Below are 14,347 nucleotides of genomic sequence, written 5' to 3'. Positions count from 1 at the left end.
GCTCAAAGCACAAGCTCCAGATGCCCAGGGTCCAGGCTGGGAGCAGCGGGAGATGAGTGGTAGAAGCGAAGGGTGCTATAAGAGGCGTTTGGATTTTCCACATGGGCTCTTGCTGTGAAGGGAGAGGTGCCAGGAGAGGCTAGCTGACTGGGAGAACTTAAGGTACCTGAACATATGAATCACCCGGGAAGCAACTCTGGGTGCTAGAAAGCTTTAGTGCTTGGCCATGGGGAAGGGTGGAGGAGGTATGGGGGCATCCTGGCACGGAGAGGTAACGTCTGGGGGTTGTTGGAGGGGGTGAGGAGGTCCTCTGAGGGAAGAGGAGAATCGAAGCAGAGAGGAGGGCTGTGAGCTTGCTCCAAGATGGGCACGTGGTGGCTGGGGAGCAGCAAGGAGGAGGCAGGGGCTGGACCAGGACAAGGAGAGGGCCAGGGAGGGGAAGTCCAGGGAGAAGGGCGCTTGGTGGGCAGAGGCCTGCGGGCAGGGATGGATGCCTTCCAGGGAGCTCTGAGCAGCCAGACCCGAAGCTGGCGCGTCCCTTGACCATTCGTTTGTACACATGCAGTCGGAGGCTGTCCTTCCTGCTGACGCTTACCCCTCCCTCGTCCTGCCCAGGGACTGCCCCCCGCCCAGCCCTGCACCTCTTTGATGGCTGCCATGCGCACGGTCTCGTAGTAGTGCAGGGGTGCATTGGGTGTGCTCATGTCATAGCCGAAGCCTGCAACTGCCACCTCATCACAGCCGTGTAGTGCCATGGTCACTGCCACACTGCCGAGGGTCGGGATGTTCTGCATGGAAGGGAAGGGGGTTCTGAGTGAGGCGGAGACCCTCAGCGAAGCTCTCCAGAGCTGAGCTCTGCTCCCGAGAACTGAATCCTCTGTCCCCACCCTGCCGCCCTGTCCTTCCTTCCCAAGGCACCTCTGGCCCAGGTCCCCTCCTCCCTCTCCCAGGATCCAGACATCTCACCCCGCGGCCCATGAGGCCGTTGTTGAAAGGCAGTCCGATGAGGGTGAAGGCGGCTTCCTGGATGAAATATGGGTTGAGGATGCGAATCTCAGGGGGTTCCTTGGGCACCCGAGTGGCCACAGATTTCCAGAAGCCATCTGACGCGCTCTGTAGACACAGCACAAGTGGGCATGAGCGGGCACACAGCTTGTGATGGGACTGGGTGAGTGTTGGGGACCCAAAGTGTGTACAGGCTAATGAGAAACAAGGTGGGGGGCACAAGGTATATACAGGGAGCCTGGGGCATGGGGAACAAACACGGCTGGAGGACGGACGACCTGGTGGGTGCTGGGGACACAGGACGTGTGGCAGAGACAAGGTACATGGTAGGGCACGGCGAGCACACAGTGGGGCCAGTGTGGATGGAGGATACCAAGTGAGCTGCAGGGCGGGGCACAGGGCGTGGGGCACTGGGCTGTGCTGCTCTGACCTTGGGCGGGGGGGGGGGTGGGTCTTGGGCCACGAGGAAGACCCAACGGCCCAGCAGTACCCCTCCCCTTCGCCGCTACTGAGGGGCCCAGGAGGAGCCTGCCCTCTCTCTCCTATCTGCTCTGCTGGGCTCGCCTCCTTTCCCTTCTGCTGAATTTCCTCGCTCTCAGTCAACTGTTCTAAAGTGAACCTGAAAAATAAAGACAGAATGTGAGCTAGTATGGCAGAGCAGAAAACAACACTCCAACCCCAGTTCGGCCACCGATGGAGCTGGGTGACTCTGGGTGGGCGACACGCTCTCTAAGCTTCGGTTCTTTAATCGCAGAATGGGGTGATTCTTCCCTGAGGGAGCTCAGTACCGGATTGGAAAGGCATCAGCTCTGAAACAAACCTGACCCCCCAGGGTCCACTCCAGGGCCACAAATTCCTCTCCTTCTACCTCTCTCCCTTCCTCTAGTTCCCAGCCCTGCCTTTCTGTTCAGTACACGAGCCCTCCCTGGTCTAGTCCCTTGAGTATATCGCTTCAGCCACTCTCTCGTGAACACACTCAACTCCCTGCCCCTTGCCATTCTATTGTCCTAGCCCAAGGGGACCATGAACTTAGATCAAGCCATACATCCACCTTTCCCACCCTTACAACTGGGCTCCTGAGTACTGCTGGAGAAAGTCACAAACCAACCCTGTGGGCTGGAGAGATGTCCCATAGCCTATGTAAGCAACCCCTCTGTTGCTGGACATCTCAGTTGTTTCTGGTTCCCCCAGATCTGCTCCTCCTTCTGTGTTCCCTAACCTCTGCTGTCCACTCCATCTTCCAAACCAGAAGCCTGGGAATCGACTTTGCATCCCTCTTCATCTCTCCAGCCCGTTCTGTCCTACTGGTCATCTGGGTCATTTCGATTCTATTTTCTATAGAATCCCACGGATCCATCCTTTCTTCCCAAGCCCACTGCTACCACCTAAAGTCCAGGTCTCATCATCTTTCAAATGGACTATTATAATGAGGCCATGTCCAGTGTCTGTCTTGTTGGCCACTAACCGCCCCCAGAGCCCAGTAGAGTGACTGGAAAAGTACAAAATAATTGTTGAGTTCCATTCACCCAAAATGAGTGCCCAGAATGGGCCACCTCTGCCTCCCAAACCACTTTCTGCTCTCTGCCAGAATGATCTTTCTATATACAAACTGGATCACATCACCACTGCCCACAGGCGATCAGAGTTTTTTAGCCAGTAACCCTGCCTGCTGCTCCAGTTTTCATTTCAGCCCATCTTAAGTTCGCATCTGCTGATTCGTGCCTCCATTCTTTTGCTGATGCTGCTCCTTCTGTCTCTAATGGTTTCCCCGCCTCCACCCACCTGATCCACCCTACTTGTTTCTTAAGACTCAGCATCTTCTCCTTTCTCATGTATTTCCCGAATACCTTCACCCCAAGGTAGAAATGACCTCTACCCTTTGGGAAGTGATAAAATATGGAGTTAAGATCTGCTACAGGGGCTTCCCTGGTGGCACAGTGGTTGAGAATCCTCCTGCCAATGCAGGGGACACGGGTTTGAGCCCTGGTCCGGGAAGATCCCACATGCCGCAGAGCAACTAAGCCCGTGCACCACAACTACTGAGCCTGCGCTCTGGAGTCCATGAGCCACAACTACTGAGGCTGCGTGCCGCAACTACTGAAGCCTGCATGTCTAGAGCCCATGCTCTGTGACAGGAGAAGCCACCGCAGTGAGAAGCCCACGCACTGCAACACAAAGTAGCCCCTGCTCACCGCAACCAGAGAAAGCCCGTGCACGACAATGAAGACCCAACGCAGCCAAAAATAAATAAATAAAATAAATTTATATAAAAAAAGACCTGCTATGCTTTGAAAGTTTGTGGCCCATCCCCGCCCCCCAATTCATTTATGTTGAACACCTAATGCCCAAGGTGATTGTATTAGGAGGTGGGCCTTTGAGAAGTGATTAGGTCCTCAGGGTGAAGCCCTCAAGAATGGAATCAGTGCCCTTACAAAAGAGGCCCAAGAGATCCCTCGCTCCTTCCACCGAGTGAGGACATAATGATTTATGAACCAGGAAGCCCTCACCAAACACCAAGTCTGCCAGTGCCATGATCCTGGACTTCCAGCCTCCAGAACTGTGAAAAACAAATGTCTGTTGTTTATAAGCCACCCAGTCTGTGGTATTTTATTATAGCAACATGAGCTGACTAAGACAGAAGATCCTTGGGCCCAGATCCAAACTCAGCTCTGGTCACTCAACTGTGTGGAGGCCTTGGGCAAGAAAACTATCATTTCCCTATGGATAAACCAGGGATACTAAGGGTATTTATCTTGTGTTGTGAGAACTCAATGAGATAATTCAGGCTGAGTGCCCAGCTCACAGTCACTGGTCAGCTCCTATCACCACCGCCATTAGCCCCAGGGCAGGGGCTCACATCTGATTCACTTCTGTGGCCCAGCAGTGCAGCACCAGGCGCGGGTGTGTAAGGGGACATGAACTCCATCCCGGCTCCTCCACTGCCCTCAGCATCTCTTCAGGCTTGTCTTCTGCGGCCTTCAATGGACTGTCTGCTCCAGCCACCCCCTCCTCACGTCTCCCCGTCTCTGGCAACACCTCTCTCTCGGGCAAATTCTATCCGTCCTCCAAGCGTCAGCTCAAAGGATGGGCCTTTAGGGCCAACTTTGCTGGGTCTCAGCCCCAGTGAGACGGGACAGCAGACCCCAGACCGGCTTCCTCCTGTGCCTCCCTCTGTGTCCAGAAGTGTGTGTGTAAGGGGGTAAAGATCGGGACAGTGAGACCCAGCAGGAAAGGGAACGGTGGAGAAATGGCCAAGATCTTATGCAGAACTGGGGAGAAGCCCCTCCTGGGAGGATCAGATGTGTACTCAAAGGAATGGCAGGTACCAGCCTGTGCTGAGCAAAGCACAGCCCCCGTCCCTTCTCCAGAGCCCAGCAGGCCCCCAACATCCTCCCCGCACCCTACAACCCCGGGTCCCTGCCCACGCCTGCCCACATACCCCTAAAGAGGAGGAAGGGCAGGGGCTGCTCGGGAAGGGAGGGAGAGGCAGTAATGGCACAGCTGGGGGTGGGGAGGCTACAGGCTGGTTTTCATAGATATTATTTATGTCTCTTCAACTTTCACCCACTTCACAGGTACGGGACCCAAGATGAAGCCACGGGTTCAAGGTCACGTAAGAGTCTGTACCAAGATGCAAACCCAACGTCGTGATGCCAGGATGGGTGTTCTTTCTGCCACACCATTTATTATCAGCACTGCTGTTCCCACCTCGGGAGGTCTGGGGGGCTAGTCAAGGATGGATGGGGCCTCCCTTCTACCCGCCAGAAGCGCTGAGGTGAGTTAGGGGTCACTCCGGTTGGTGCCCTGCATCCTGTTTCACAGAGGGGACTGAGGCTCAGAGAGGCGAGGGGCCTTGCCCCGAGGCACACACAGCTGGGGAGAACCTGAGCTGGATTCAACTTCAGAGCCTGAGTCTTTCTGTGACACGAGATTCCCTCACTGAGACAACACCTCTTGGCTTATCCCATGTGCTTAAGGGTCCCATATGTAACCACCATGTGAAACGGTAGGAAATTAGCTTACGATCTCAAGCCCCTTTGAGAAGCTGACAAACGCTCCAGGGTGGAGGGGAGGCTTCTGCCTCTCTTCCCATCTTTACTCTTTCCCAGGAGGGGAAACAACTCATGTGACTTCTTGGATTTGAGGATACGTGTGTCACGTTTACTAGTAGGAAATGCAAAGTCACAGGTACACATACAGCTCCTTCTGGCTCCTTGTGCCCAGGCAGCGGCGGGTACGCCAAGGCAGAGCTTGCCTCCCTGGAGCATGCCCGGCATTCCAGTCCCTGCTCTGCTCACCTGTTCTACGAGCGCTGAAGCTCCTACTGCCTTCGGGCAGAGAGCAAGATTGGGACGGGGTGGGAACGAGTCTTATGCTTGGGACTCAAGTCTCAGAGAGCCTGCATTAGGGCACTGGGACCTGGCACCGCTATTTTATTTTTCCCACCTGTCACTGTCCTGGTGCAGCGCCTCCTCAGGAATCCCAGGGAAAGGAGGAACAGGAAGACCAGGATCTGGCTGGGGCATCACTGTGTCAGACAAATACCAAGTAAACACGACTGCAGCCTGTCTCTCAAATAAAAGCCATGGCTCCCCGTCTCAGAAAAATCATACACAGGTACACACACGCAACACGCCACACACCACTGCCAAAGGGAGCAGGGTCCCCAGAAGCGAGGGCATTTGGCGACTTGAGATTGAGAATCTCTGGGTGGGACAAGAGAGGGGAGACCCTTATAGACACCAACACTGAAGGGGTCGGTGGGAGCAGCGGAGCCTGCGGAGGAGACCGAGAACCAACAGGAAGAGCGATGAGGCGACGCAGGGAGGGTGTGATACCACGGGAGACTGTGGGCCTCGGAGTCTGGGAAACCCACGTCCACATCCAGATTCCGCATCTGTGCAACCAGGGCGTGTCACAGGACTTCTTCAGGCCTCAAGTTCCTCGCGCATAACGGGGACGTCAAGCCCACTTCCCAGACAGCCGTGACGATTAAATGAAGCGCTGTGCATTTCACAGCATCTGGCCCCATGTCTGCCACATGGCAAGGGCTCAGTAAATCTTGTCTGTTACAATTCTGAGCGTCACAGAAGCCGAGGGTGAAGCAGAGGGTGTGGCCAGCAATGTTAGAGGCCACACACAGGCCAGTTCACAGACTATACACACACTCAGACGGGGGCCAGCTTTGTCCTTGGGTGCCCTGCAGGAGGGCAGTGGATGTTGGAGGCCTTCCTACTGCTGGGTGACTGACACTGCCAAGCCTGCCACCCGAACACAGCCCTGTTCCAGAAGGCCTATCCAAACGGCCCAAGGCCTCTCACATCTCGTTTCCCTGACCCACAGGACACAGCACAGAGGCCTATAAAGCCAGCCAATGACGCTGGCCTGGAATGGCCAAACCTCTCGTCAAGGCCACCTGTGGGCCGCATGCTTGGTTGAATGCCTCCTCCCGGAATGTCCCTGCCTCAGTCCAGCCTGGACCCAGCTCATCTGCGTGGAGCCGCTGGTCTCCTGCTGATGCAACTCGTTCTGCTCTTGTCAGAACAGCCAGGAGCAACGGGGGAAAGCATCTGGGAAGATGTACCTGCCCAGCCGGGCTCCCACAGTGCTTGCCTGCGCCGTTGCAGGCTGCTTTTCCTGCAGCCTCTTCCTCCTTCTCTGTGGGGAGAGAAGCAGTCTGCATGCCAAGATGAGAGGTCTGGGTGTGGAGAGCCTGACCGTGGCTGGCTTTCTGCAGCCAGGAGTGAGGGCAGGTGTGGTCACTCCTGCCTATACCACCACCCCTCCTCGCTGCTACTGCCTGAGGAGACAGGTCACCAGCTCACTGGGGTCACTCCAGGAGCCACCAGACCTCCTTGCCTCCATCGTGCCTTCCTTCAATTCCGCACAGATCTGATCTTGACACTCTCAGGGCTAAAATCTTCAGAGGCTTTCCACCAACCACTGAGACAGCTTGTCAGGATCATTAAGAGTGCTGGTCTTTTTTTTTTTTTTTTTTCCTTACTCAAAAGGAGTTTATAACCCAGGAGGAAAGACAGGGCTGTGTACAAATATCTCAATACACGGTATAATTATTATGATATGAGAAAGAGCCAAAAAGAGGTTTAAAACATCTGCTATACTTGTGTAAAATATATACATAGAAGACATACCCCAAAATGTTCACATGCATAAAACTTAAAATGGGAGGAAGAGCAAGACATACTAAGGAAACTATAAGTAAAATGAAGTAGAGCTTGAAAAGAGAGCTATTTACAGATGTACAAAATATTTCAGAACTAATGATTAACCTGGATTAACCAATCAACAAATACATGAGTCTCTGTTATATATAAGCTATTTACTTTCTGTACAAATATATTCTATAATATTTCAGACAACAAATAACCCTCAAAACATTGATTACCATCATACAAAAAGAGACCTTTAAGAACATCTGGTCTGGGCGGGGGGTGGGGGGGATGAATTGGGAGGTTGGCATTGACATATATACACTATTGATACTATGTATAAAATAGACAACTAATGAGAACCTACTGTACAGCACAGGGAACTCTACTCAATTCTCTCTGGTGAACTAAATGGGAAGGAAATCCAAAAAAGAGGGGATATAGCTGATTCACTTTGCTGTACAGTAGAAACTAACACAACATTATAAAGCAACTATACTCCAGTAAAAATTAACTTTAAAAAATTTGCTTTCGGGGGCTTCCCTGGTGGCGCAGTGGTTGAGAGTCCGCCTGCTGATGCAGGGGACACGGGTTCGTGCCCCGGTCCGGGAAGATCCCACATGCCGTGGAGTGGCTAGGCCCGTGAGCCATGGCCGCTGAGCCTGCACGTCCGGAGCCTGTGCTCCACGATGGGAGAGGCCACAACAGTGAGAGGCCCGCGTACCGCAAAAAAAAAAAAAAAAAAAATTTGCTTTCGGGGCTTCCCTGGTGGCGCGGTGGTTAAGAATCCACCTGCCAATGCAGGGGACAAGGGTTCGAGCCCTGGTCCCGGAAGACTCCCACATGCCATGGAGCAACTAAGCCCGTGCGCCACAACTACTGAGCCTGCGCTCTAGAGCCCGTGAGCCACAACTACTGAAGACGGCATGCCTAGAGCCCATGCTCTGTAACAAGAGAAGCCACCGCAATGAGAGGCCCGCGCACCGCAATGAAGAGTAGCCCCCAGCTCGCTGCAACTCGAGAAAGCCCATGCAGAGCAACGAAGACCCAATGCAGCCAAAAATAAATAAAATAAAATAAATTAATTTAAAAAATCGCTTTCGGGGGGAGGGGTAAATTGGGAGACTGGGATTGACATATACATACTACCGTATATAAAATAGATAACTAATAAGGACCTACTGTATAGCACAGGGAACTCTACTCAATACTCTGTAATCACCTATATGGGAAAAGAATCCAAAATAGAGTGGATATATGTATATGTATAACTGATTCACTTTGCTGTACAGCAGAAACTAACACAACACTGTAAATCAACTATACTCCAATAAAAAACCAAAAAAAAAAAACACCCCAAAAAACAAAACAAAAAAGAACATCTGGTCTAATCCCCTCTTACAGAAACCAAGGCCCTGAAAGGTTTGTCTTCCTATCTCATCCATTTCCCCCAAGGGATCCAGCGACCACCATTCCTCCACAATGACTCCGACTTGAATGCTCACCCTCCCTTGATGGTTCCCTCTCCCAGGTCTCCAAGAACCTAGCAACCCCAGGTCTGTGGCTCCTGTACAGACCCATCCCACAACTGCCTCCTTCCCGCCTTCCTCAGCCCACCCCTGCTTGCGGATTGGGCTGCCCCAGTAATTCTGTGGGTCTGCTTTTGAGCCCTAACTACTAACTCTGTATCCCTCAGAAAGTTCTTCACCCTTTCAAAGTCTCATTATCATCATCTAAGAATATGGGAAATCAGACTAGCTCCTTCTTCATAGTGTTTCTGTGCCGTGACAGTTACAAGTCACACACATCACGTCTGGCACAAAGGCAGCTCGTTAGCTTCTGCTATTGTTAGTCCACAGGACAAAGTCCAAGCTCCTTGATGTGACTTTGGCTGACAAGACCCTTCACCGTCTGTCCCCTGTCTACCCAGCCTCACCTCCAGCCATTGCCACCATGTCCGTCAAGGCTCAAACCCCTAAGATTTGTGGGGCTAGGGACAAAATTACAAATGGATGTCCACATACCACATGTCTAAGTTTTAGATTCCAAATATGTGACAGTGACTAATCACGGTATCAAGCTGTTAAATATATTCTATCCTCCCCCGAAAAACGATCTGGAAGGCCAGGTTTGAAATGAGAATTCTGACTCCCGGAGACCCGTGCTGGCCCATGGTGTAGGGAGAGCTAGCCCCAGGCTGCCCTCCCCTTCCCTTCCCACCCTGGTCCCATCTCACGCTGTGGGAAGTGCACACGTGTGCGGACTGCCCAGCTTAGACATCCAAGTTCGTCTTACAGGCTCTGCAAACATCCCTCCTTGGACTTTGGAGTCTGCACAGGGAGGTGTGTTCTACCCTCAAGAGGACAGAAGTGGACTTGGCACTGCTGGGGCAAGAAATTCTGAGGTCTCCAGTACCTGGGGATGGTCTAGCAGGGGAGGATGTGACTGGGGTGGGCATTTCCCTCTGAGCCCTGAAGAGGGGCTCAGCAAGGCAAGCACTGATCTTCTCAGCAGGTGCTCGCCACTGCAGCGAGCACAGTGTACCAGGGGCTGTCAGTGCACTATCCCAGCGGCTCCTTGCAGCAGTGTATCTGGGAGCCACCCCTAGAAGCTTTCACCATCCCCGTTGTACAGAAGAGGAAAATGAAACTCAGAGATGGGGCCTGAGGCAGAGGCACCCGTTCCTGGTACTGAATCCAGTGCTGTTTCAGCGGCCCCACCCACGCCAAAGGAGCAAGAGTGGGAGCGGCTGTGCTGGCTGGTCCAGGTGCCCGCAGCCTCTGCAGGGTCACTGGGCTGCTCCTTTATACTCCGTATGCTAGTTGAACCATACTTTTCATAATAAACCCCTTAGGTTATATTTGAGTTTGGCCATTATAAATAACACTATAATAAAAATCTTTGTAGGCAGATTTTTCCTTCCCTTGGGTGATGGCTCCTGGTGCCAGGTGTCATTTCCTTTCCAAAAAGCTTGTCCCCAATTGCACTCTGACTAGTAGCCTTTGAGAGCACCTGTCACTGCACTCTGGCCAGAATCACGTATTATAATTTAAACACATTCTCTGAAGACATGATAGGTGATAACTGGCACCCTGTCGCCTTCACGTGAATTTTCTGACTGCCAGGAAGGTTAAACATATTTCTGTTGTTTACTAGTTATATTGCCTTCTGTGTGATCGGTTCAGTCTCCCGCTCATAAACTGCTGGGGTCCTAATGGCTTTCCTGTCAACTTTCATGATGATAACCATTTGTCATATTTCCTAAACACACTTTTCAAAGTTTTGTGGTATCCAGTCTTTTTTGGTGGTTGTTTAAAGTGCTCATATATTATCAAATCTGACTTTTCCTAGCACTTCTGTCCCTTGAAAGTTCTCTTCCCTCTAGGGCTGTGATTTCTATTCTACTTTCTTCCTTTGGCTGTATTTTTATATTTTACTTTTTAGTCCATTTGGAATTTATTTTGATGCATGCTATGAGGAGAGGGTCAAAAACCTTTTTGAAAGCTATATTTGGAAAAAGCAATGAACAGAAAGAGGAGTCGGTTTGGGGCCGGCTGTGTGATATCAACAGACAACTGAATGAGGCAGAGGCCAGGGACTGTTCAGTTTTCACTTTTTTTTATCAAGGAGAATGATCTCGGAACCTCAGAAAGAAGATCAAACATGGCTAAGAGGAGAGAGGTGCCCAGGAGAGGCAAGAGGGGAGCAAAAGGACGCAAGGGTCCGAATCTAAAAGAATGATCTCTGGGGCAACAGAGGAGGGAGGCGGCCTACTTGCGAGGAAAGAGCCCCCACTGAGAGTCAGAAGACCTGGGTTGGAATCCTGACTCTGCCACAAGTTCCTGCCTTCCTCTGGGTCTCAGTGTCCACGTTTATTTATTCATTTACGCGTGCCAACTCTGTCTCAAACACAACACTGCAGGCGGTGATGGGCTTACAGAGATAAACAGGACAGTCCCTGCCCTCCAGGGGCTTATAGGAGTTGATGGATAAGAGAACCCTTACGCATAATAGAGTGATGAGTGTCTTGGGAGCTCAGAAGAGGAGCATCTAATACAGCCTTGGGAAGGGAAGCAGATAAAACATGGAGGTGTGAAATGGGCATAGACTTTGGTATGGGCAGAGAGGAGAGTAATTTTGGGTGCAAGAAGGAGCGGTCAGGACAAGGAAGGGGTTGGAGGGCCCAGAGCATGGAGCGCTATGCTATGGAATTGGAATTTTACCCTGCAGGCCAGTGGTTCTCACACTTGAGCCTGTATCCGAATCACCTGGAGGGCTCATTAAACAGACTGCTGGGCCCACCCCCAGAGTTTCGCATTCACAGCCTAAGGTGGAGTCCCAAAATGCATTTCTGACAAGTTTCCAGGTGATACTGATGCTACTGGAAAGGAGAAAGCGCTCTGAGAACTGCTGCATCTGGACAACGGGGACCCATTACGCAGGAGAATGAACCAACCAGATAGACACTTTAGGATGATTCTTTTGGATACAGGTGTGGAGGATGGATTGGAGGGAGGCCTGATTGGATGCAGGGAGATAGGAAGCTGCTGAAATAATCCAAGGAAGGCATTTTTAAAAGGGAGAACCACAGATCTGGAGGCTGAATGACTGAATAGAGAGGGCAGAGGAGATGGAAGAATTGAGCATGCTTCCCAGGATTTTAGCCATGAGTTTGTAAGACTCAAGGGCTATCCCTAGAACTTACCATTGCGTACGGTACACTGTAAATGCTCACTGAATATTTGCTGACAAGTCGTTCCTTTAAAGTGAGGCAAGGTTGGGTCCACTGGATTTAGAATCAGAAGGTCACTGCCATAGAGGGATAGGTTTGGAAGACAGAGTGGAGAGCGTTGAGAAACAGAAGGGGGAAAACATGGAGATATGTAGCGTGGACAGCTGATGACTCTTCCCAGAAACTTGAAAGAGAAGGGAAGGAGAAAGGGTGGATACCAGCTTGAAGAGGGGGCTTTCTTTCTTGCTTTTTTTTTTTTTTTTGGCTGCGTGGTGGCATGCGGGATCTTAGTTTTCCGACCAGGGATTGAACCCGTGCCCCCTGCAGTGGAAGCGTGGAGTCTTAACCACCGGACTGCCAGGGAAGTCCCTGGGGCTTTCATTTTTGAGGTGAGAGAAATGAAAAAAAAAAATAGCTGAACAAATTTGTAGATGTGAGAGGAAGATCCAGTAAAGAGGTAAGAAAAGAGATCAATGAAAAAAGACAGTTCCTGAGAAGGTGGGAGGAGATGGCATCCAGAGCTGGGTCTGAGTTCACCTCTACCACTTAACTAGTTGTGTGATCTTAGCAAGTAACTCATCCTCTCTGTGCCTCAGTTTCCTAAACCCCGAGAAGGGGATCATAATAGTATCTATCTAACAGGGTCATGGTGAAAACTGAATAAAGGAATTCAAAGAAAGCTGGCAAACTGAAGATCTTAATAAATGACGTCTATGATGAGGATGGTGGAAGGAGGAAGAGGAGGAAAAGGAGGAGGAATAATAACAGGGATCGTGAGGTAAGTAAGCAAGAGGCTCTGGATGACAGTGATGAAGAGGAGCACAGGGGATGATGACGTGAGCCTCCGTCCCTGAGCATCTTTCATGGTGGGGGAGGAGCGATGGGCAGGATGCAGGAGGGGGAATGTGCAGGGAGTCTTCCTGGCCCTCACAGGGGATAATGGATCTGTGAGAAAGAGCTGTGTCCACTGGCAATGGCTGCAAAGGAAATGGTATCCAGGAGAGCTTGTCTCAGAGGTCTGGAAGGGAGACTGTGGGGTGCGCAGCATCGAGCTGGCTCAGCAGAGGCCTTGTCAAGCAGTAGGAGGCAACGGTGTCTGCCAGCCTCACCACGCTTTCCAGGTGCCCTGCACGGAGTCTCCCCAGAGGCAAGGTTGTGTCCACACTGAGCTCCTGCTAGGCAGAGCCCATCCTAAGGCTCTGCATCCCTCTCAGGCCTGGACAGAGCACAGGTTTAGGTGCAGATGGATGTTCAGTCCCTGTCTCAGGCCTGGTCCAATAAGGCCTCACATGCGGGGACCTGGTGGCCATTTGCCTTGTGCTAGATTGCTAGCCCACCCCTGCGGCCTTTCACCAGGAGGTCCATGTCTCTCCTTCCTCTAGGCCTGGCCTCTGACCCCCGCTTTTAGGTCACTTCCTAGGTCAGGCTCTACAGTCTAGACAAAGACTTCACTCCCTAGTGCAACTGGGCTTTTCTAATAGCACCACCACCAGTAATAATAATAAAATAAACAGTATTCATAATTGCCACAGACAGAGCTTACTAAGTGTCAAGCACTAGGCTAGGTGCTTCTATACTTCATCTTGTTTAACTTTTAAACCAACCCTGAAAGATGGGTAGTACTACTCCTGTTTTATGAAGTCTAAGGGGCCTAGGTGGTTTGTCTAAGAACCCAGCTAACAAGTGACAGGGTCTAAATTTAAACCGGAGTCTGTATGACTCCAAGGCCCAAGCTGCTTTCTCCTCTTCAACCACCGTTGTCTCTCAGATTCAAGGGCCCAGTCCCCCTGGGCGTGAAGCGGGGCCCTGGCCGGCCTCTTAGATCCCTCCGCCTTCCCCAAGGAGTGAACAAAAGCTGCAAGGTCGGGCCTGGGTCAAGGCTGTCCAGGGGCCAACCCCCAGCCCTTGTCCTCTCCTCCCCGCCTGCTGGGTTGGAACCACACCCACCAACCCAGCCCAGGCCTCAGGCCCAGAGGCCACTCAGCAGTGAGGCCAGCTTTCCGGGGTTTCCCAAGTGAGGACGAAGACGATTGGGAAGGCAGCTCCCCGGGGCTCTGAAGTGCTGGGTCAGCAGCATCCTGGGGCCCGGTGGGGGAGTCTGGCAGACGCAGGGGACACAGCACGAGAAGCTCTGCCTCTCACATGTCGCATCCTCTCCAGGTCCCAGGGCTCCGTCCTCAGGACCACAGACAGGGCGTCTCCAGCCTTCATCAGACGCCAGGAGGAGGATGCTGAGGGCACAGCACCTACTACACTGCATTATAACTAGTTCGGGGACTGTCTCTCCCATAGACTGAGTGACTTTCTGTTTCCAGGGAGCAGCACAGTGACAGCACAGAGAACACCTGACGATGCCTGGCAAATGAGTAAGCGCGTGGAGGGGTGGAGCCAGATGTGCCTCTGAGAAGAACTCCACAAGAGCTGGAGGCCACCCCTCCCT

General features: G+C 52.1%; 1 protein-coding gene across 6 annotated transcripts in view; it reads right to left on the bottom strand.

Moving 5' to 3' along the window:
- ST3GAL3 (ST3 beta-galactoside alpha-2,3-sialyltransferase 3) overlaps positions 1-14,347 on the bottom strand; it is a 224,679-nt gene that overhangs the window by 5,624 nt on the left and 204,708 nt on the right. For all 6 annotated transcript variants that reach the window (XM_032633218.1, XM_032633202.1, XM_032633211.1 and 3 more), the window contains 2 exons: positions 967-1,113; positions 642-788 (listed from right to left, as the gene is read on the bottom strand). In XM_032633218.1, the coding sequence (XP_032489109.1) occupies positions 642-788; positions 967-1,113 (294 nt within the window). The remainder of the gene's footprint in view (positions 1-641; positions 789-966; positions 1,114-14,347) is intronic.

The sequence above is a fragment of the Phocoena sinus genome, chromosome 1 (genome assembly GCF_008692025.1).
Source record: "Phocoena sinus isolate mPhoSin1 chromosome 1, mPhoSin1.pri, whole genome shotgun sequence".
In the NCBI taxonomy this organism is placed as follows: Eukaryota; Metazoa; Chordata; class Mammalia; order Artiodactyla; family Phocoenidae; genus Phocoena; species Phocoena sinus.
Note: the sequence above shows the minus strand (reverse complement) of the source record. Positions and strands in the feature narration are given on the sequence as shown.